Genomic DNA, 25183 nt, shown 5'->3' on the forward strand with positions numbered 1-25183 from the left:
ACAGATCTATGGTGACCATAAGTCTACTTTCTTTCATTCCTTCCTCGGTCATTTCTTTGGCTTTAGGATCAAATTCTTCAGAGATTTGTATTCACTTTCCCAAAGTTAATGAGGCAAAATGAGACACTAATCATCGGCTTCTCATCTCTCCTAATATACAACTGACAATCCATCTTTACAGAGTATTACGTAACATAACACAGCCTGCGTCATGTTATCTGCTATTTGCGGCGCTAAAACCCCCTGGTGCTACGCTGCGCAATCCGCAGGGGCAAAAGAAGAAACCTGAGCGCCGGATCCTCGTGACTGGCAGAATGTGGACAGTCAAAGTGTCACCGGGTCCTGAAGCACTGCAAGGACAGAGTGTCACAGAATCCATCCTGACACTTCCTACAATGCCATGCTTTCTCCATGCATTGCACACTCGCGGGTACGGGTGCACTGCTAAAAATGTCCAGCTTGGCAAGCCATTAAATTTAGTACTGAGTCTTAAAATCCTACTATTCTGTAAACAAGGGAGAAAATCTACCAATGGGGTGAGATTAAGATTCGATCAATATGGGTTTTTGAAGACTGATACCAATATTTTTAGACTGACGTCGCTAAAAGCTGATATCTCCAATATCTTGTAATAATGTGAACATTTTTCAGCATATTCAGTGTTTCCCTCAGCATTTAATTGTTGTAAGATGGGGAAAGCCTCTGAAACTGCATTTAGACCATCACTGGATACTAAAACTCTACACTGAAACTCAGACTAATGAAATTCTCACAGGGTTAGTAGCTCTTTAAGGCAGGGTGACGCCACTTCTTATTCAATGGCAGGGAAACTGTGGGATACATTACTGCCTTTAACTGAAGAATTTATATACAAAAAAACATAACTGAACAATTAAATCAATAAATAAAATGCTGGCAAAAAAAAACTCACTGCATATTTTCCAGACTGGTTTTATGTAGCTGTGGTCAGTGAGGAACTTCCATCATATCAGAAGCGGACGACATTAACCAGACGATCTAGGATATTAAATAAAAGGCCAATATCGGCCGGATATTTGGGCAAACCGATATATATCAGCCTAAGCCTAGGTGAGATGATTCCAGTAAATGCCTTATTTCAAGATAGTGTCACATTTCTAAAAAACTCAGAAACAAGTGAAACTGCATAGAAACTTGTGAAACTGTCTCGCCTTACTGAGTATGTTGTTTAAAAAATATGATTTTAAGACTCCTTGCCAGATTAAATGACTGGTCAAAATGGACATATTTTGCAATGTGGGGGAGCGGAGGGTCTGGCGTATCCAGCCAGTCCAGGCCACACACACACACACACACGCAGACACACACCCGAGCTCATACCTATCGTTGACAGGCTTTGACCCTCGTAACCTGCTAGGCCGGAAAGCCTGGTAGAAAGCAGTGGATGGGTTCCTGTATTTTAACAGGGGGGAAAAAAGAGACAGGAGAAACATGAGTACGGGAAGAGAGACATGTACACAGGGAGGGAGAGAGAGAGAGAGAGAGCAAGAGAGAGAGAGCAAGAGAGTGAGATGAGGAAGAGACATGCCAACAGAGAGAGAGAGAGAGAGGAGGGAGAGAGAGATGCCCTTAAGGAGAGAGAGACATGAGGAAGAGAGACATGCCCACAGAGAGAGAGAGAGATGAGGAAGAGAGACATGCCCACAGAGAGAGAGACATGAGGAAGAGAGACTTTACCACAGAGAGAGAGATGAGGAAGAGAGACTTGCCAACAGAGAGAAAGACTGTGAAAGAGAAAGAAGAGGAAGAGTCTGAACTACGCTGAGAGGTCAGAGATAGTTGGTGCTATTCAGAAATCACATGTTGTATTAAGGCCAAGGGCTCTTAAACATTTTGGGCCCTGTGTTCCAATCATAGCACATTTAGCCTTGCCCTATGATGCAGGCTACTGAAAATAGACTATTACATTTGTCATGTGCGGGACCCACCGGAAAAGGGACTGCAGCCAATTTTTTAGTCCTGACATTAGTTTAGGAAACAGAGGATCTACACCAACAGGCTGCGAGAATTATCTTTTTCGTCAAGGTAGTAGGGACGTCACGATACATTTAGCTCAAGGTTCGGTTCGATACACAACGCTGGGTTCACGGTTTGATATTATCACAATATTTTGAGCAAAATCTGAATGAAGGCAACCGTGACTGAAAAAAAAATCCCTTTTTTATTTCTGAATAATAACAAAAGTGGAAACCATACAGGGGCCGACTACAGGTTTCGGCAAATTAAACCATGCATTTCGACAGATTTTTGTAGCACAGAATTTCGAGTCAAACTTTCATTACCTCTCCAGGCAACAGGATCACATGTCACCTCCGTGTCAGAGATTATCAGGACAGAAAGTTAACTTTTGTGTCAGGAAATAACTTTCATGAATTTACTGGATACTTTACAAGCCGAACAGAAAGGATACTCCAAGCAGCGGAGGTATTCACCCTGGAGGTAATACAACCTGCTTCCAAATCTCAGTCCTGGATGTTTGAATTTAAAAATGGTGAAAGAGTAAGAGTTTTGGTGGTCACTTAATAAGCTTGGCTGTAACATGGATCTATTTGTTTAAGTGAAAATATTCGTAAAATATTGAACTGAAGACATTTTCCCCCTCATATTTATTGTCTGAATACAAGGACTGACAGTATGTCAAAGCTAAATGTGAGTTTTACATGTAACATAATGCCATTTGGTGCACGCTTTTACCCAAAGAGCCTTACACTACCATGAGTGCATACATTTTTAGCATGGGTGGCCCCATGTATTTTGAGCCTGTAAAAGGTTTGTTTACATTTGTAATGTTTGCACACACTAGTGTAAGACAGATCTGTGTTTTATGTCTTGATGGGCTCAGTAGGCTCCTAAAAGCTTATTCTCCATCTACAAGACAAACATGCAATACTAAAATGTGCCAAATAAATTCCAGATTGCAGTGTACTGAGGTGGAGTGCAAGAAACAGGGAATTTATGTGAACAATTTGTTAAAGCTTTTGCAGTTCTACAACCATTATGAGAAATCAAACCCCAAAACAATTTTCACTAGAACCAAAACTCAAACAAAAGGACAATCCAGGCACTACAAATATAAACATATAACCACAAGGAAGAAAATACTTAAAAAGCCTTTATTGTAGTGGCTAAATCATTAAAAAAGCAAACATGTTTCGACCACTGTAGGTCTTCTTCAGGGCTTTAAACACCCTGTTTTTTTAAGTATTTTCTTCCTCGTGCTTATATTTTTATATTTGGAGTGCCTGGATTGTCCTTTTGTATGTAGCACTCTTTTTTCCCCGTTTTCCAAGAGCACCCGATACATTTTTGATCCTAGTTTGACAATATAGAGAAATCAGTCATTTCCTTTTTTAGAACCAAAACTCATTTCACAAAATGACAGGGATGACATGCAAAGTTATGGGTCTAATGCTGTTTGGACAAAACTGAATGCAAAACAAAAACAAACACAAATGAAAAGTCAGTTTATAGATTGGGCAAATGCATCAATCCCGCAGGCTTCAAGTTGATGTCAGTGACCTTGCTGTCTGCACTACAAATATAAAACTTCCTATGGGAGACTTGGCCCACAATAAGAGCAAGGGTGGTCTCCAAAACCGTAAACTGGACAGTTTCACGAGGACAAAAGCGGGCGGGAGATCGGAATGCAACTAGGAAACTAGAAAAGCAGTTTCTAGTTCAGTATCCATCCACTACTGTATTGGCGACTATCAGGGATGATTTACAGCCGAGTTTCCAAATCTGAGCCCATGAGAGATTTATCTCTGCCCCGCCTCACCAATAAGCAGGACACGTTTTTAAAGAGTTGCCTCATGAACTAGTAAGGCATTTAGGCGCTGCAAGTTTCAGAAGCACGCAAACAACATACCTCCAATACAGCAGCTGTGAGCTCGCCTGTCTGTCACAGCTTTGGAAACAGCCAAAATATGTGGTTTTATTGGGGAGGGACAGAGTTTTGAAGGCACGATGAGTTCATTAGGGTGACGAAAGAGAGGCATGCAGAAATAACTAAAAGAGACAAGAGAAGCTGAGTGAAAAGAGGCAGCCTAAAATCGAAGTGAGGGATGGAGGAACGAGCGGCGCATCATCTCACGTGAGCCGCCTGCAGCAGGCTCACCTTTTGACTTCAAACATAAATTGTAAAGAAAAGAAGGCTATTTTTCAGGGTTCTGAGCAGCACTGCAGCATACACAGGCCAATATACAGTGAACAACTTAGGTAGTTAATGGTTTAAAGGACAAAAATACTGAACCGACCTAGCAGAGAGGTGAATCATACTTGGGCCTGATATATCTCATATACTTAATAGACAGTTGTAAGCTGTAATTAAGCCTAATGTCTATATGAACCGTAAAATAAAGCACTGCTATGTCATCAAATATAAATCAGGTAACTTAATTACAGTCATACTTTAGGCATCTTTACATGTATCACTCTTAAAAGTTCTGCCACATTGCAAACTAAACAAACTTGGCCTATTTGAGTGGATGGATCTTGCATCTTTGCTGGAGGCAAATACTCCTGTAGTCAAATGAGCAGCTTAGTGTGTGTAAAGGTAAGAGGCAAAGAGCTGCCAGGTAAGGTGGAATGAACTTAACCTTATCTGGCTGACCTGCAGCCCCGAGTTGATTCTTGCTAGCAAACGTGAGAGGAACTCTCGTGCATCCCCGCGGCAGTAACTTGAACAATAATTATCTCACAGTTGACTGATCTGCGCCTAAGTGCACTTGACTTTCAGGCGAAGGCTTGTCCATCAAAAATTAGTGTTTATGGGTTCCTTATGCATTAGCTGATGAAAAACGCCTCTCAGTACCTGCAGTTCAGGCCACTGCTTGTCCAGTGTTTGCGTGACTCCGGAGAGAGTGGTGTCAAAAACCATGAGCAGATGTGAGCGGAGTCGTATGAGGTGATTTCTAATCCCTGCAATTGGGAGTATTGTAGGAAGCCTGGGTCTATTTTTTATACTTTATTTATCTAGGGAAAAGTTGACTGAGCACACATGCTCTTTTTTTAGCAATGCCCTGCTTCACATTCACACAGTAACACACATTCACACCTGGGAGCTGCTCAGGACAACCAGTCTTCTACTGTTGGTCACTGAGGAGCTCAGCTGGATCATTTGGAGGTGAAGTGCCTTGCTCAAGGACACCGCGATGGTAGCTGTTGAGGGAGGGAGGAGCATTACTTATTCACTTTCAGGGAAGACTTTCCAGGGAATCGAATACTGCCACCTCAGTTTCATTAAATGCAAATCAAAAGGGCTATAACTCTTTTATAACAGTTGCATTAGAGCTGAAATTATGTCCCCGAGTTACTAATAAAGTATGCCGACGTTACATAAAACACAACCAAACACTAAACAGGACAGTAATGAACAGTATGATGCTTCTCTTTTCCTGCTTGTTTACAGAAGTTGTGTCAGTTTATCTTCTTAGTAAATGCAGACTAGTAAAATTAATTTAATAATCAAACAGGCCAATCTTGAATGGCCAGTGCAGCTACATTCAACAATGAGAACTTTGATTTGGTGGAAATCACATTAAAAGGTTATTGTTGTAAAATGGGCATTGGAAGCAAATTTAGCCTTGAGAATGAATGCAATCAAGACAGTCACCCTAAAATAGTCCAAATGTTAAACAAGGCCCTTTGTAACTCCATTATATATTGTAATAACTATGCAAAATGTAATGCAATGAAACCTCATGATGTATTTAGTAAAATGCTGGACGCAATGTAAAGACTTTCTGGCAGATAATGTAATAAGTTGCATTTTCTGATGATGTAATAACTTACTGTACTGTAAGACAGAAATCTTTATTTTAACGGGTAACTCTTTAATGGCCTGTAAATGTTTTCCATCAAATATGGCACTCAAAATAAATTTGATAGGTATGTTATGGCATTATTCACCCAAAAAAAATTGCAAGTCAAAAAGAAATTGCATAACCAGCACATAACGTAATGCCACTCACGATAAAAATGTGTGCACTTATGGTACTCTGGATAAAAGTGTCCACGAAACAGTAAGTTATGTTATGCTATGTTGTGTTGTGTTATGTTATGTTAGAAACAGAGTATCCACCCTGCAAAGAGGTGCCAAAAACTGGGTCTCACACTGGGTGAATTGCCTGAAGCAGAGTCACGCCAAACTGTCAGATCTGAAAGAGCGTTCGCTGGTCTCATGATGTCTGCTTGACAAGGGATTTAGCAGCCAGAACTTCTGTCAATAAAGAAGCTCTGTTGCAGTGTCACAACCCTTTTCACACATAAAGGCCCTTTCAATTCAAACATGCAGAACTATTGGCAGCAGCAACCAAGGTGAAGGATGTTACATAACTTGATCAGTGATGACAATGTTCTCAGAAACAAAAAAGGTAATTCAACAATGCAATACAGATGATATAACGATGATCTAATAGTAATAGTAAGGTTTGATGATGGTCCAACTCCCTGTACTTATCAAAACAAGTAGGCCCATAAAAAGCCCTGTGCTTTGACAGGTTAACAATCATGACATAACACATACAAGTTGAATAATAGAGTCTCAAGTGGGATTTTGCCTATAAAACCTATTCAACTCCTAAAGCCTCCTCAGAAATAGGCTGCTGCAGGAAGCGATAGGCATCAAGGAACGCACACTCCCTTAGGTCACTTAAGGAAAAGTGCTGCTTTTAATGAAAGGTAAAAAAAAAAAAAAAATTACACTTCCTCCTTTTAAATAACTTAAAAACAAGGGGTCTTCAGTTCATATACTCAACATAAGAACCGTTCCTTCAGGCAGGAAAACATGAAGGATCAAGTGCGGTTTTGAACTGCAAGAGCCCTTGTTTTCCTGAAGTCGTTTTTCCTGCATAGCGGGCTCTTTGCTGCTCCTGTGCACACACACACGGGATGAAGCTGAAAGTATCCATACACGGACATGACTACACGACTATATGTTGATCATACCACACAAGCTCATTGTGCGGGGAGGTTTACAGCAGGATGCAGCAGGCAGGGTGAGTCAGCTGGATGGAGGGATGAGATACGCTGCAGTGGATGGATTTGTTCTCCAAGAGCAGTGATTAGGCTACACCGTGGGAGAGGGGAAGAGGCTGATTGGGAAACAGGGCCGTGCCTCTCTGTATGGGGCAAAGCCTGGAGCCATAACCTAGTCAGGCAAAGTCCCAGCTGTGCAGTTAACCGCCACCCCACCCGACCATGGCCTCTCCTAAAGGCTGGAGCGTGTAGGAAGGCTGCAGTGGAATGGCGTGGGTGAGCGTCTCATCAAACGGCTAAACCTCGACAGAGATGAGAAGAAGGCGGGGGGGCATCGCTGACTCACCTGAACAGAGCGCTGGGAATAAGATCACAGCTCAGGCCTTCGCTCTGTTAAAGGCAGGCTGCAACACTTCTGCCGAGGCTGCCAAAAATGTAAAGTCAGTGAAAGACGAGTGAAAAAATGTCACACTAATATGAAGCAGTCTCGTAAGCGAAGGGTGTTAATTTCTGCTTAGGTTACACATAATTGTTACCATGGCTGGATGAGTCAGGCTAATTCAGAATCTGGGGTGGCCCATTCAGCCGGGTGGCAGCTGATAGCATCAGCCTAGAGGTACAAAAGCCAACCTATCTGCTCAATTGCACTAAGCAGGGCTCAAGTTCATTGACTCAGCCGGTTAAATAAAGCGCAGAATTGGGTCCTGAAGCGTGACGCTGACCCAGTGAACTCTGCCACGTCGGCCCCCAGGTCTGTTTCTGTCTGGGCTAGTCAGCGCCGCTCTGTAACAACACTGCCCCGTCACTCTCCAGTGACTCTGCCTGGGGTCGAATGGGCAAGCCGGCCAGCTGAGGAGAACAGATCTGACACGAACTAAAGGGGAAGTGTAGTGCAGGACACTAACACGACAGACCGAAATGATTCAGCACGTTGCTGATTCTCAGAAAAACAAAAACAAAAAAAACACCTGTCATTCAATTTTTTCATGTTGTTACATGACCTGAACGTTTACATAGTCTTTGCCCTAGATCACAAGTTTTGTGATCTAGGGCCAAGGAATCTTGAATTACCTGGTTCCTGAAAAGTTGATCTTTTGAAGACACATATTGTGTTAACCAGCAGCAGTAACATCTCTTCTGCAGCTCCTCATTCCTTTACAATGAAAGCAGTAAAATTAGCCGAGTCCCGCTCATCTAAGAGGCCATGCACCCACCTGTGTAATAACACTCTGACATAATGGCATCTATTCTCCAACATATACCATCATATGGATTTTTTTCAATATCGATATATATCACAATTTGGCTCACGTGTGCCAAATCATAATGTTAGGGTGTGACGTCAAACAAAACTGAAATTTTCAAACAATATTCCTTAAAGAAAAAGTATTTTTTGCACACCTAAACGTCTTTGAGTGACAGATGCATAGGGCAAAAACCAAAAAGGTAGATACTGAGAGAGAAATATAATCCTGCACACTGTGTCTACACTTACATAATACTTTACTGCAACGTTTCAGTCATAGGACCTTCATCAGGCAAACATTGTCTGTGATGTTTGTTTACCTGATGAAGGTCCTGTGACCGAAACATTGCAATAAAGTATTATGCAAGTGTAGACAGTGTGCGGTTTTTAAGTAAAACGTGCTTGTTATCATCAGTTTAGACAGAAGAATTGTATATCCCAAAATCACCATATCATGACAATATGATTCTACTGAACGACTATAAACGATAATATTGAATTATCGCCCAGCTCTAGGTGGGAGGGAATCCTACCTCTAACCATGGCAAGGTTAGTGCCATGCTGTATTTGTTGAGCTCTTCAATAACACACACACACACACACACACACACACACACACACACACACACACACACACAAACACACACCATGGCATTGATCCAACGTCTTCTCAGCTGTTGCATTACTCCACTGAGTTTACATGTAGGAGAGGGCAGAGGTTCACATCTCCAGTCTCTCAAACACGCAGCGGAGGAAGCGCTAGCAGATTCCTGTGACAAATCACAACCAACTCCCTTTACATACCGTACTGCGGGTGTGTCTTTCGGATATTTCACTGGCTGCCCCGAGGAAAACTTCCCCTGATCTGGAGCGTTCTCAAGTACGGGAAGCTTAAAGCGCCTCCCCTCCCTTCTACAGTTCCACAGATGAGGATGAAAAGGACGAGGCACAGAGAGGGATTTGATGCTGAATGCGCCACGATTAAGTTGTCACAGTTGGCATCGTAACGCGCCTAAGCACTTTCTCGACTTAATCCTTCGTAATGCCTCAAATCGAATCATTTCACTGTGTACACGCGTCCTTACGGCAACCATTCAGGATCCTGTGAAAACACCTGACACCGATTAACAGATTGGGTGCAAAACAAAAATAGTAGTGCCTTTCCCTTCATGATTGTACCCACATCACATCCTCCTCTCTCCCATGTGCACTTGTTTCAAGTACACACATCTACCCAGTTCATATTTCTTTACTTAGCACTTCTGTATTATATATAAACATTCAAAAGATACAAAAATATTTGTTATTGTCTAGGCATTGTGGCTTTGACTCTCCCACTCCTTACTACCAGTGGTTTGAAATGTTCAAGCACATTTATATGAGCTTAATCTGACTTAACTCTTATTCTCCGGCTGTATGTCACTGGATAAGAACGTCAGCTAAAAGCCTGAAAATGTAAAATTTAAAATGTAAAATGTGTACTGTCTGTGTGACTGTGACTGACTCGGATTGAGCATACAGAGGCATGACGGTGTGAAAGCTGGCGCATACATTCGTCATCACCTGACTCGTCATCATCTGGAGGCACGAGGAATTGCACCATAGAGCAGATCAGAAGGCCAAACAGGCTCACGTTAGTTAACCGCTTGTTATAGGGCTGGAAGAGAAAATCAATATTAAAGCAATCAAATTTAAAGCATCAAGAAGATTAAAAGCCTTGGAAATCTTGGATTGTCACAATGACAACTTGTGTTTTTATAGTTTGCGGGTATTTTTTAATGAGGAAATCAAGTGATTACAGTCTGATTCTTTGTAGAAAAGCAGACGCCGTGTACCAGTGCCAAACATAATTTCTCTAATGCATGATGAAATGCGCTCAACAAAGAGGAATCAAAAGAAGTAACATTTCAGACGTGGTAATGGTTACACACACACACACACACACACACGCACACACACATAAATACAGACACGTCTATTGTTGGGCGCCAGCAGACAAATGATGACATCATCTGGATGTCCTCAAAGCATGAAATTAGGGGGCATGAGTTGGGGCACATTAATGACGAATCCAACCTGATTCAGTGATAAGCCTAGGTGCCGTCTGCTCTAGACCACAGTGTCGGGTGAATGAATAAACTGTTACCGGTCGGCTCAGACGCTATGACTCACGTCCGCTTCCCTGCAGAGGCCTGTTCGCTGTAAGACACGGGGGGGAACAGAAAGCGCTCGAATGCTGACGAGAGGAAACACTCGAAACGAAGTTGACTCGAGAAAATGAGAACAGGAGCGGAGGAAGTGTTTGACAGAATACGAAAGCGGACATCAAAGCAATGCAGGAAATTGAGGTTCTTCTAACCCCCGCCCCCATCTGAGCTGAAGCAAAGAAAAAAGAAAAAAAAAAAATCACCCTGACGAATTTGCATTGCCAGTTTCTGGATGTTAGAATCAACTTGCAGAACAGATATATGACCTTAGTTGGCCTTCACAGGTTTTGCTCATCTTCACTCACCCGATGTGAACTCATGGAAAAAAAACCCTGAAGGGTGAATCTGCTGCTCTGCCTACACAATGATCATGTCAAAACACTATACTAGGGCAGCACGATTATGGATAAACTGCTAATCCCGATTATTATTACTAAATATTGTGATCACAACTATTCACTAATCACTATTAATCTCACAAACTGCTTTAATGCACTTTTTATATCTTTTGCCAAAATACTGACTATTCTCAACTTCAGGGTGTGTTCTAAGTTGAATTAAATGTTTGAATAGTGCCAATAATCCAGTATTCTACAATTATTAATTGTGGAGGCTAAAATCTTGACATCCAATCATACACAATTACTTGTACAACCCTATACATCCATTCTTAGCGTCCCCACAGTGGTTTCCAGCTCGTTTTAGAATTATTTTTTAAGATTTTACTTTTAAAGTGCTGCATGGTCTGGACCCCAACTACATATCAGACCTTTTAATTCCCTGATCGCTCCTGGCTGTTTTATCTTTTGAATTTCTGCTTACTATAGAAAATATAATAAATAATGAGATATAATACATAAGTAATGTGAGTGACGCTTTTTAAAATCACCATTTTTATAATTTCCTCTTTAATTTTGTTTTATTTTGTGCTCCGTTTTACTTTCTACCGCCTGTGTTTTCTATTTTCTCCACCTTGATTTTATTTATTCACTCGTACTTTGCACTTTATGACTTTTTTGCCTTTTCTCATGCTGTAAAGCACGTTGTAACATTTGTTTTTACAAAGAGCTACAAAAATAAAGTTTAGTAATTGTCATCCCACTAAGTAGCACAGAAGAGGAAGTCTGTCGTGGCTTCTCAGTTACAGCAGAGCAGGTGTTCACTGGAGAATGTTGCATGATTGCATCCTTTCCATACATTGAAAAAAAAGTAAATTGGGCATCACTTCTGTGAATCCAAGGATTATGCTTTATAATCAAGCATCCCTAGTTCTTAATATTCTCTCCTCTCCTATAAGGCCCCTTCAAGATGGCGGCTCACAGGCCAAATCTGCTTCAGGTTTGCTCATCATCCCGGAGCTGATCTGTCTCACTGTGTGTGTACTTACGTAACCCGCAGACAGAACTGTTAAACCCCCCCTTGAGAGGGAGAAGAGGGGTTGGGGAAGAATAACGCAGGCAGTGATTGGTAGTTAGAAAAGCATTGACAAAAAGCTCTGTTTAAAATCCCTGACACCGAGGACGCTGAGATGAAGCCAAAAAGCCCCCAAGCCTTTTCTCTCAAACTCACTCTCTCTTTAACACCGAGTCTCTCTCTAACTCCCTCAGCCACTAACACTCTCAGTCTTACACACACACACACACACACACACACACACACACACACACACACAGAGAGAGAGCAGCAGAACAGATGAACAGTCACAGGCACCAGTGAGCCAGATCAGTCGGCGACACCCAATGAAAGCGAGCGAGAGGACAGAGAGGGGATGGATGACTCAAACGCAGCTGCCTGCCATGCTTTCCACACATCCTCATTACTCACTATTCAGACATCTCGGGCTCCGGGGGGCCCCAGACACTGAAACCTCGTTGTTAAAACCTCGCTCCACGCTCCGGGAGATTGACTGGCCGCAAAACATGGCTCCGCGGTCTCTACAGCAACCGGTTGGTGGGACTGAAGAACTTCTTAACCTGCAAACTTCCACCCAACTCGTCAGGTGAAGCAACAGCCTCCTCCTCCATATCCCAGGACGAAGCTCTGATCCATGGGGGGAACGAGCTGCCCGACCACCCAAGGGCTCCACAGACGGCCGCCTCTTTAAAGACTAAAGGCCTAAAAACCTTCCACTACAGAAAGCCATTGTCTGAGAACTGCTGAATCACCTTACCACTGCATTTACCCCAATTACTTTGCTTTTTTTTTTTTTCTTTCCCCCCTTTTCCTGTTGTGGTTTACTTGCTTTTTCCTGTAGCGCTTTGAGATGTGCTTTTAATTAGGTATGATGAAAAATAAAATGCATCTTCATTATTATTAGGGTAAATGATCAACACAAAACTGGCTTTTTATATCATCAGCTACTGTGTAACTCTGCAACTGACACAGGTCACAAGTGTGACACTGGCTGCCCAGAAGTTGCAGCATCCTCACTACATCTACATTGAAGAGAAACGGTACCATTAATAGACGCGGACAAAACTCGCCGATTTCTCTTTCACTTCCTCAACTTTGCACCTGAACATCTGACTTTACTGTAAACTTACAGAGTGGGTGATTGTAAGGTCAGAAATAAATATGGCAACTTCTGACTCAACTCTGAAGGGTCACAGTGGCCAAGAAGATGCATCAACGCTGTTGCTTGAATCACAGGGAAACATCCCACTGACAGACAATTCAAATAACTGCCATGTGTCCTTTGACGCTCTTCATTTGATCCGTCTGTGGCTGCATGGAGCAGATCTGGAAGCAGCCTGTATTTCTCCACCATGACGGGTATCAGCACTTTCAGCCTACTTTCTTTAGAGTGACATTAAAGATAATCCATGGCCTCTTCTACAGTCTGCTTCTTATTGCTTGCAGACTAGCTAGACTACATAGTGCTCATATTTTCAATGTGTCAATACATCTGCACGAGTGTGTTAGGACCTACTGTAAATTACTCAGTCACCACAATTAGTCATGTTACAGTTATTGAATCATATTTGCAAGTATGTTTGCCTCAAAATAGGTCAGTGTTCACCGCAGCTCCAGAAACCTCGCGAAAAACACCCATGTTGGTCCTCGTTCAGAACAGAAGCTGGTTTAACATGCCACTTGACAACACTGGTGTGTATTGGGCCAATAGAGCCAATCGCCTTGTTGGAAAACGCACATGTCTGATGCTTCCTGTGTATTTGTGCCTGGAGGTTGAAGGTAGCTATGCAGAGCGGTCTGAGGTGTGAGGCTCTCATGATTCAGTCCTTGTGGCTGCTAATGCCCGTTAGCCTAATAACTGGCTGCACAGTAGGCTATGGCAACAAACGCAGCTCTGTGAGGCAGTTATTAATAAGATTAGCTTCACGTCCCCCGAACTCTCATCAGCTTACCTTCTTTCAAAAACTTAGGATGTGGTTTTATGAAACATACTTTTGGATTATGCGGCAATTAGCTATTGAATTCCGACACATTTTCTGTTCCAAATTTCAATACTTGTCCCAAACCAAGGATTTGGTTGATGTTCAGTATGATGGATGCTGACAGTGGCTGGGCAATATGAGCGTCAACTGGGCCATTTCATTCCAACGCTGAATATATGTTACATCAACAAATATCACAATCTGTGAAATGACAGTGGGCCTACAGCTATGTAAAATGTGTCGCCATATACAGTTGAGCTGAACGATAAAACCTTTTTCCATAGTTTTTGTTCAATTTCAAAACTTTTTAAGGGCTGGGAGTTATCAAATTCATCCTCCATACTTTTTTAGACTTTCCAGACCTGCTAACACTAGCTGTAGCACTGTGAAATAGAGACACACCGCACAAACAGACACCTTCAATTATTTGAACAGACACTGGAAGCAGACCTAGTTTAGATATTGAGGATTAAGATTCAAATGTGGCAGCAATCACACTCTCACAACATGGGCTTGATCCAATACAAAACTTGGTCTAATATTCCTTCTAGAAAAAATGCAGTGAAAAAGCCTTGTAGGTCAAAGCAGTTCAGTGTATTACTCAACCACTTCGGGGGTGGTAATATTTCAGCTGCTGTGGCCTCAATTTTGACAAAGCAAGTGACGGTCAGACCAACTTGTTAATTTAGTCTGTTTTCTTATGTGTGTTTGCTGTTGCATAACAAAATAGTTGCCATTCTTTGAGGCGGGTGGTAAAAAAATAAAACAAAAGAGATATTCACACCAGACATGTAATCTAGGTATGGAGTTGCATCCTAACCTGCTGTTTAGGCCAGGGTCACAGAGTGTGGCCGATCACAAATGTCGCTTTGAACTTTCCGAAAATGATGGGTGCCAAAGGTATCCATCGGTTGTCGTTGGCTACAATGCCCCACTCCCCCGCCATACACAAACATATACGCACTCCCTCAACACACACACAGCCCCCCCTTCTCTATGTAGCAGGTACAGAATGGTAACAAGGACCTGACAACAAGTTATCTTTGGTCTTAGGACTTCCCTTGAAATGGGCTAGTACATACTTCGCATACTGTAACCACCCGAAAGAGATTGTGGGAAGGAGGTGGTGGTAGTGGGAAGAGAGAGGAGAGGGAGGGAGGAGGGGTCCGACCTGCTCTGTATCGAGACCGTTTTGGAAAAGACAATAAACACTGATGGTTTGCACACTGCGGCCCGATTCCTGGAACAGCCTGCGACATACTATGTGGCTGATTCAATGGCTTTCCTTCCAGCACAAACCGGGTTAGTTATGGCGGGCGGCCAGGAGCGTGGTTGTTTACTTGCTTTGGCAGGTCTACTCTAATTGGAAGTGATCCCCTGACCACATCTTGCTGAGATAACAGGGTGGGTCTTGCTACGCTAACTCAATTGGCTGCTCGGCCACGCACTGACAGCCCCATCGGATCTTTTTTGAAATTAAAAAAAAAGAAAAAAAAAAGGCAAAAATAAAAACAGACTTGACATGTTTTGAAATCTAAAACAATTCACTCCACCAACAGAGGAGATAATTTTTTGATCCGCCTCTGGACGGGAAAAGTAGTTTTCTCTCTGGGAAAAGGACCAAACATAAACAAGGCTAGTTGGCAGCCATTAATAAGCACTATGGAAGGTAAAGCAGCCTGGCTGGGGAACTGGAGAGCTTGTTAAAGTAGAGTCTGCTCAGTTAGCAAGCTAGTAAAAAGTTGCTGGTGAATGCTGAACACCCGACCCCACAACCCCAAATCCTAGGCATTTTAAGGGAAAGAAGAGGAGAAGTCTGTGTATGAATCGAGGCTGCTGATGAAGGCACAGCTCTCCTGATTAATTAAACCGGAAAACGCAAAGATCTGAATGGGAGGGCAGAGAGAGAGAGAGAGAGAGAGAGAGGGAGAGAGGGAGAGAGAGAGAGAGAGAGAGAGAGAGAGAGAGAGAGAGAGAGAGAGAGAGAGAGAGAGAGAGAGAGAGAGAGAGAGAGAGAGAGAGAGAGAGAGAGAGAGAGAGAGAGAGAGAGAGAGAGAGATAGTGCAATGTTAATTTAGAGATAGCAGAGAGAGTGAATAGTTAAATTAAAGAGAAAGAAAAAGAGAGAGATAGGTAATAGTCAAATAAGAGACAGATGGAGAGATAGAGTGGTGATATTAGAGGGAGACAGACAGGGGGCAGGCCAGCGGTCCCACCCCCAAACAGAGAGCAGGTTCGGGCCGTCTGCTCTGCAGCCCGGGGCGTCCGACAATCAGAGCCATTCAGGGCGCTCCAGGAATGCGTCCCCTGGAAGTTCAGGCAGGTCAGCTATCTGTGGAAAATGAGCTGCTCCCTTGTTTCCAGGCGCCGTGGCAACCAAACTACACAACTCCCCCCCCCCCCATCCCCCTCCTCCCAACCTATCCCTCCCTCCATCGCACGCCACTCCCCCCTGCGTGTTAACACTGCCAAGAGGTAAAAGGGAGGGAGGCGTTGCTGCATTGCACACACGTGCACGTTCAAAATACACACAAACACTCAGAGGAGGCGAGCTCTTCTGAGACAAAATGAAGTGAAAAATTACTTCTCGACCGTAGTAACTCATTTTCCATGTCCTAGCGTTCACCTATTTAACTACAAATGCCAAAAAAATCAAACCCTAATAGCTTTCCTTCCTAGAAAACAACATATTTTTAGTGGTTGCTGCATCACAGTAGGCGTACATAAAAACACCAACCATGGGCGTCCTGGTGGCTCGGCGGTCGAAGGCGCACACCATGTAACGGTAATGTCCTGTCCTGGGTTCGAATACGGCCTGGGACCATTGTTGCATGTCACACCCCTCTCTCCTAGTCTCTCCTGTCTCTCTCCACTTTCAACTATCTAAAAAAGGAAAAAGAATGCCCCAAAAAATCTAAAATAAAAATACCAACCAACCATTTTGTCCTTGTTGTTGCACCAAAGTGCAACAACGAGGACAAAATATTCCTCTAACATTTGTCCGATTTTCCAGGACAAATGGAAAAAATAATATACAAATGGCAGGTGTTTGTCAGTTGCCCGAATGAACAAGTTTTTAAAAAAATAAATCTCGTTGCAACTGTATGTTGATGTATGCGGTTCAGTAAGTCATATGTCACCACTATAATATTGTGTAACATGTGTGATTGATTGAAAACTCTTGAGTCGTGCAACACAGGCTTTGACAAGCCACTCAACTCTGAGGAGACGAGCTGGGAAGAAAAACAAGATTAAAGAGACAACAAGAAGTGAAGCGTAATACGGTAATTATTAATAATGGGGGGGGGGGGGGGGGGCAACACGGCATGTTGGGATTTCCATCAGACTGCAGATGCATAAGTGTTGTAGAAATAGTGAATTACTTGTAGCTAACCAAATAGAAAGATTTTCCATTATACCTAAAAGCAATCCAATATTGCCTCGACTGGCAGATGTGCTGTTATGGTGATAACACAACACAGCTGACAGCTATTGAAAGTTAGTCATCTAGCTAGCTGCTAAGCCAATGTTGTTGTGTACCAGCTGCCTGCTGCTATAAAGGCTGCTGACAGCCTGAGTCTTTCAACAACATACAACGTCAACTTTAGAAAACTATGCATGTGGCCAGAAGGTGGCTGGTTCAAATCTCCATCCTGGATGGGAACATAACTCAGGCTTTGGGCATGCTTCATTTTTCATCATTTCACTGAGAGAGTAAAAGAGTAATGCTCTTCCCTTCCTCAACAGCTACCACTGAGGTCCCTTGAGCAAGGCTATTAATCCTCATTTGCTCCAGTGGAGCTGCTCAGTGGCCAACAGTAGAAGACTGTCATACTGGGCAGCTTCCAGGTGTGAATGTGTGCAGTTGCACAAATGTAAAGCAGGGCAGAGTTGAAAAAGCGCACACGTGCTGAACATAACCTTTCCTTGGGTTAAAGTGTATTCTCAACATCAGTCAGCTGAGGCAGTCAGGTGACAGGACAGACAAGATGAGGAAGATTATCTTCGGTCCTCCCACACTACCTGTTCGTCACCCACGCAATACCTTCCCTCGCTGCAGCATTACTGAGGGTGTTAAAAGTTGCAGAGGCTGTAAGTCAGCTGTCATAAATGACATTTCGGAGGATTTTTCCAGGGCCACCAACATTTTTAGCCATTGAAAGAGACCAAACAGCTTTGCAGTGGGAGAGTCAAACTGCCTCGAGGTAAATAACGACCGACAGTGTCAGGCTGTTTTGCGGAGAGTGAGGGAGGGTGGAGGCACACACTCCAGATAGCTGGAGATATGACTGAGGCCCTCTGGAAACTAAGACCTGGCCCACTAAGCCTAGTGTGCACAAAAGATGTTTTCATGTGACTCAACGCCCCACGTCAACTGAATGCAAGAGGGCCGTTCAAAAGGTGGAGGCATAATGGCGAAGGTGAGCTGGCAAATTAATCCAGGTGGGTGTGTTGGTGTGAATGGATTACGACACCCTTGTCAATTGCCCGAATAATCCAATACTATCAACCCCATTTTACACAGGGCTTAAATCCATACCTTTTCCAGACCTCATGACTGAACCTGAATATTTTGGTGGGTGTTCAATATGATTCATGCTGATAGCAGAAGGGTAATATGAGTCAACATGGTCATAGCCAAGGAATCTATAAAGAAGGAAAAGTTAGATATATCAGAGCCAAGCAGTAGTTGAAGACAGCTTCTGGTCCGTCTCACTCACATCCTGTAAATACGTCTAAGAGCTCGCACTCTTATCAATGAAAATGTACTATGAAAACACCCAAAACATGAGCTGGGAAACCAAATAACAAATTATCAAATTGCTGTTGGTGTCATTGCCAAGGTAGAGGGCATTTGAAACTCAAAAAGTAAGGTATACTTCCCATCCGCTACAATACAAACAGTGCTGCAGGGTTTGGCTCCAATTAATGCTCACACGCATGGCTCTGATGTATCAGACTTCTCCTTTATAGATTCTGAACTGAAGATTATTCTTTCCAACAACAAATGTCATAATACATGAAATGAAAGTGAGTCTTAAACAAAGGATGTGTATTCATATTTGTATTGCAACATAACAATAATACTTTCCATACTTTTCCAAATGTTGCACACTCTTTGTGCAACATTTGGAAATTATCAAATTCATTTTCCATATTTTTCTAGACTTTCAGACCTGTATACGGACCCTCCTTGGAGATGGCGTGCATGCCCAATATGCCACAGAGAGCAGCACCAACCACTGACAAAGAGAGAAAGACAGAGACAGAAAGAGTGAAAGAGAGAGAAAACATGTGAGAAACTGAGAGAGACTAAAAGAGAGAGGGACAGAGACTGAGAGATAGAGAAACATCAGAGAAAGACGGCTGACCGGCCTGGCTCTTCACAAGTCTTATCTGACACCTTGTAGCAGAGGGGAAGAGCTGCTGAGCCTGACCAGATAGGTTGAGACAGGCAGGGAGGCAGGGAGGGTAGAGGGTCTACTAATCAGTTGGGAGGAGAGGAGGGGAGGAAAAGAGGTCTGGGTGAGCAATGGTCGTGATCAGGTTGGGAAATTACAGCCAACCACAAGCTGGTAAACTTTGGCTGTGGTTACTAAATTTGTCTACTCAACCAGCCGCTTCGGCAGGTAGCCAAGCCTGATTTTAAGGTCCTCTGCTATTCGAAAAACCAAGCTGGTTGGTAAAACAGTGAAAGTGGGACAAGAAGGGAGAGGTATCAGCATTCATTGATGCCAATGGATCAAAAAAATAAAAGAAAAAGCTGCATCCTGCCATGGCGGCGACCCGGGAGAAGTCTAGTTCACAGGCACCCAGTGAGGTGGATCAGTCTGTCATATCAGTGGGCACTAAACTGCAGGATTTAGAACCCCCCCCCCCACCTCCCCCTCCCACCCCCGGATATGAGATCAATATGACCGCATCAGGGCAACAGCAGGGCAGTCCACATAAGCACAGAGCAAATGGCCAAAAGCTGGGTTTCTGCCCACATTACCCAATTCTGCCTTTGAGTCACCCAGTGAAACTTACCACATATATTTAGGATTGGTTCATCCCTGATTAGGCCTAAAGAAAATATGGACCTCACGGGGTCCATAAGCACAATAATCCTGAATCCAGTCTTTTCACCTCCAACAGAATAAAAGACTCTTTCTATCAAGTTGAAAAAAAAAAAGAGAAAAAGATCTCAAACTTCCCTCCTGTGTGGATCTTGGTTAAGGGTGGAAAAAAAAGCCCACACAGAGCAGTGGAGTGCTGAGCCATGACATTACTATTGCCCAACATTCAGGTTAGCTGCTCCCCTCTACATGTGTACAACAGCTTTTACTCATAGTACAAACTAACAGGAACATGCTTATCTGCCACACCCCTCTAGTTTTTCCAATGAGACTGTACAGGGCTAGGGGAAGGGGTCTGTCCTGGGAGCTGTAATTTAGTTAAAGACCAAGCCTTCCTATTGAATGGAGCCAATTTGTCCCAAGGGCAGCTTCATCACTTTATTTGGCAGGGACGCAACGCATTGAGCAGGGATGCTAACCATTCCAAGCTGAAGGGGAATCATTCTCATCTCGCGACTCCACCCCCCCGATGCTTTGTTCCACTTTTGTGATGCACTCTAATTCAGACCAGAGCTAAACAATGAAACTTGGAACCAACTCCCCTACGAGGCTGAGCTCGTGCACAGAACAATGCACCTCTCACAAGGGGAGAAAGTTTGAAATCTTATACGTGTGACCGTTACATAGGGGTTTCTTTGCTGAAAATACCGTTTTCTGCTTCTCGTTGAGATTTATGAGTGGGGTTATGAGTTAACGAGGCATCTTAATTACAACTGATGAAAGTTAAAATAACCCCAGAAACTACTAAGTTGCCTTGGGGCCCACAGCCTCCCTCAAAAATACACACGTTTCAAGGTTAACCAAACTGGCACGGCATTATTCTACCCGTGTGTGTGTGTGTGTGTGTGTGTGTACATGCATGTATGCAGCAGGCATGCGTATAAGACAGAATCCATATAGAAAGTCTTGTGAGACCGAAAAGCATCAATAATGAGTACGAGTCAGCAATGGAGAGCAGTGAATAGAGAGCCAATCCAAGGACACAGAGCAAAGCTGATGTGTTAACATGGACCAGGCTGACCAGGACCGGAGTCTGAGGGGCAGAGTGTTCGGCAGAGCGTTCGGCAGAGCGTTCGGCAGAGGCTTGCGGTGCTGATTCAGTCCGGCCGTGTCATTGCTGCCTCCGCCACACAAGCTTACATGCCTGCTATCATTGCCACAAGTCTGTCTGTGTGGGTCTATGTGCCTGTCTGTCCTCTCTACCTCCCTGACACGTCCTGTCCTGCTGCCAGCGTCGCCATGGTTACACAGACAGCCACTGATGTCACTGCACACACACACACACACGAGAACGATTAGGAAACGGGCACTGGCTGTTCCCCTCATGACATCAGAGCAGGAACAACACACACTGTTTCCTCCCTCTGCACATCAACAACCCCTGTGTGATGCTGCTGGGACAAAGTCTCTTGGTAAACAATGATTAGCTTCAGGAATATCATGGACGGGGGCAATAAAATCAGGCCTCATTTTCTCCCCCCCCCCCCCGACCACATACACACACACACCTCCCTCCTCTGCCTGTGCCATTCCCAACTAGCACTGAGGGAGAGAGCACACTGATAAACAAGGAGGCCTACATAAATACAGGGCAGACCATGCATGTGTGTGGACTCCAGCTCTCATTTAGGTCACGCTCGGCTCAGACATCACCTCTCCGGCAGCCCTGCTCACTCAGAACGGCAAAGAGTGGCAACACTTCAGCTCAAGCTGTGTGAGGGCCCTCCGACAGACCCTAAAAATAGCTACAGTGTGTACATTAGTGGAGTACTGCAGACAATTGAGGAGTCGGTATTTACGACGTTACGTGCGGCGGATCATAACCGGGGGCGAGCACGCTAACCATCTCTCCCAGACAGGAGAGTAAAAAACCGACCTGCTACTTTTGAGTTATTGCTTTCAGTGAAACTGTCGGCTACAAAACACAGATACTTTGTTTGTTGTCATTTATCCAAGGGCTCGTTAACGCCCCCCAACCCAAACAGCCCATTTGGTTGAACAGGGGACTGAAGGAGGGGGCTTTGGGTGTCTATAAAGAGGCGGGTTACTATCCAGTGTTTTGTGGGTAGCCTATTAATGAAAAACACAGAAAATTCCTCCCCTCTGTGCCAGTTCTCATTGGCTCAGTGCCGTCCCCCATCCCTCCTTCCTACCCAAACTACAATTTTACTCTTTCAATAGCACTGTGCAACACAACCAAACATTTCCAGTTATAGTGTACCTAATGCTGGCGCTGGTGAAAGGGGGAGGCGTTCTCCACAGCGCGGAGCATGACCACACTGCTGCAGAATGCCATGGGAATGTTTAACATGAGGGCAAACTTCCAGATACACACTCTCACTCCCTCCCTCGATCTCTCAGTGCTGCTTTCCAGGCAGACATCTGAGCTTTGTTTTCTTCAGAGACTCGGGCAAACAGACATCCGTAGTACATTATTGCATCACTGATTGTACACAGCTGAACAAAACACAAAGTAGTAAACAGTAGTTAATGCAGTGGACTCATTGTGTAACACAGGTTTTTCACATTATACCCTCTCTTACCTGTCCTCGTCCCCGTCCATGGAAATAGGGATGCCAAACAGGCTGTTGACGGTGGGAGTGGGCAGACTGAGGCTCTCAGGGATGAAAGGCTTCATGCCATCCTTCCCTGGCAAAGCGCTGGCGCTGGGCTGAGGTAGGGCATCAGACTTCCGCCTGCTGTCTTCTGCCTGGTTACTGAAGCCAGAGGGAAGGCCTGTCGTGGCCCCCCCGCGGGCTCCCTGGGCCTGGACAAGTCCTCCTGCACCAGACGCCTGGCTCGGCATGCCTGTAGGGGTGTTGGTGGCGCTGGGCACTGTGGCAGGCACGTTCTGGACACCGCTGTGGGAGGTGGCGGTGGTGACGGAAGGTGCAGGGGCAATGCCTACCCCTCCTGAAGGCTGAGACTGGCTGACAGGCTGCTGGAGGCCACTTCCTGGTAGTATGGAGGCCATGGCTGTCCCGCTGCCCACCTGGAGCAGCAGGCCCTGGGCTGAGGCCACCTCCCCGCCCTGAGCCACGATGCCCAGCCCCTGGGCTCCGGGGCCGGCAGGGGTGATGACAGGCGAGGGGCCCTGGCTGGGTGGAGGCCCCATAGAGAGCGAGGCCATGGGAAGGTTCTGAGTGCTTGAGCCTTGTGGCTGGAGAGGGGCAAAGTGCTGCTGACGGTAGTCCGGCTGGCCAGCCGAGAGGCCAGTAGGGTGAGTAGAATAGGCAAACTGCTGGGCCTGCGTGGCAGGAGGCATGATGGGAGATTTCTGCAGCATGGCACCTTGTGGCACACCGTTGAGGCTGCTAGGGAGGAGGGTTTGAGGAGCAACAGGCTGAATATTGACCTGAGCCTGTTGTATTTGCTGCGATGCTGCGGTCGAATATCCCGTGGACTGGAAGGCACTTGCTCCGCTCCCTATCTGAGGGGCCAAGCCGTAGCCTTGCTGCAGAGGCTCAGGGGGGTGGGTGTGATGGGCGACTGAATAGCCACTGTCCGCGGTCGACTCCTGAGCCTGTGCAGAGACGGCACTGGGAACGACCACAGAGCCACCGGTGATCCCTAGTCCGCTGTCCCTGTCTATACTGTGATCGAGGGTCACAGCATGTTTTATACTATCCACAGTCCGGCTAACACTCGAGCCTTCCGAATCTCTCTCATAGAACTCTGTGCATGTCCACCTGCCCCGCCGGAAGGGCTCTCCGGTACCGTGGTCGAGTTTAATGACCCTGAAACGGGAACTACAGCTCACGGTGGACGTAGAGCCGGTGCCCGCAGGGGCTGCATGAGCCACACTGGTAGAGACCGGCGCAGCAGGAGCCGTGTTGATGACTGTTAACGGCTGGGTGGCCGAGCTGGCAACGGAGGGCTGAGTCGCAGTTGGCACAGGCACACTTCCTCCTAAAACATGTGGGGTGACATGACCAGTGCCTACACTCTTAATAGAAAACCCTCCATTGACAGGACCTGTTGCAGCTGGCTGGCCCTCTTGAGTTTCCCCTACATTGTTTAAGGTTTCCTCAGATGAACTCCTGTCACATACCGCCAAGTCGGCCCGGGAAACGTCGAATATTTCCGATGACACGTCCTCGGTCCGGGACTCGTCCGGGTCGTCCAGACTCTCGGTGTCGTCAGTGATGCTACTGGCCGCTACCTGAGCCTGTGTCACACTCGTGATCTGGAAACAGCTCTTCTTCTTTGCTGGCATTTTCGACATGTTGAATATCTGCGTTAGTCTATCTTGTCTATTCCCAGATAAAAACAAGTGTTAGATAAATCTCTAGCGAAGAAATTCACACTTGGGGAAAATTAAACAGACACGTATACGACATTTTCATAGCCTTCTCCTCTCTCTCTTTCGTCGTAGAAAAGTGTGACAACAAGCCCAGACCCTCCGAAACTCCCGATATGTTCGGTTGTCTCCCCGTCAGTGCGAGCTTAGCTTGCAGTCCCCCGGTGACAGCCCACAGCAGACTGCCGCTCTCCTCCTCCGGGCTCTTCGACACCTGGTTGGCCTTCTCCGTGAGACACTGTCCCGGCTCCGGAGTTGCAAGCAGGCCCCTGTCGCAGTTCTTGTTCACCAGCTGCTACCAGTACTTTAGTCTGAGGCGGGCCCGTTCTCTCAACCCACTCTCCCTTTTCAGCTAAAGCATATATTTCTCGCTGACTAGCTAAGTTAGCTAATGTTAGCTAGTTCTTTACCCTACCTTGGCACCAGCATGTGCAACATCATGATGTAAACAAACCCATATTGTCCATCGGCCTTTCAAAAAAGAATATATAATCCACCGATAAAAAAGAGAAACGTCTCAAACTCAGGGAAGTTTAGCCTCTCGCCGTGTGGACAGCTCACTTTGGGGAGCTGCTACAGCTAGCTGACAGATATCCACTTTACCACAGTGGCAGTAAGCGTACGCTAACAGGCTAACTGCCGCTCTTCCTCTAACCACTCGACAAGATGGCAAGAGTGAAATGCACCCTGGGTAGGGAGGTCAAACGTGATTCTGGGATCTCAGAAAAAATATTTACAAATCAACGACACAGACAATATTTGCTTTATCAGTATTTTCCACATTTATTTTGATAGTATATGATATTTAAAAAGTCCCAACATATTTTAAATTAATAAAAAAATAAATTTATTTTTTTTCCGTCGCAGAAACTTCCGGTTATCGTCCCCAACCGGTAGAC

The 25183-nt window shown here is 44.9% G+C and overlaps 1 protein-coding gene across 1 annotated transcript in view; it reads right to left on the reverse strand.

Moving 5' to 3' along the window:
* LOC139649456 (TSC22 domain family protein 2-like) overlaps positions 1-24929 on the reverse strand; it is a 39428-nt gene extending 14499 nt beyond the window's left edge. The window contains exon 1 of the mRNA XM_071525868.1: positions 22528-24929. Coding sequence (XP_071381969.1) covers positions 22528-24209 — 1682 coding nt within the window. The 5' untranslated portion in view covers positions 24210-24929. The remainder of the gene's footprint in view (positions 1-22527) is intronic.
* Between the last annotated feature and the right edge of the window lie 254 nt (positions 24930-25183).

The sequence above is a fragment of the Centroberyx affinis genome, unplaced genomic scaffold (genome assembly GCF_046629955.1).
Source record: "Centroberyx affinis isolate AG114_WGS23_722 - 3 ecotype Tasmania unplaced genomic scaffold, CSIRO-AGI_Caff_v1 ptg001346l_1, whole genome shotgun sequence".
In the NCBI taxonomy this organism is placed as follows: domain Eukaryota; kingdom Metazoa; phylum Chordata; class Actinopteri; order Beryciformes; family Berycidae; genus Centroberyx; species Centroberyx affinis.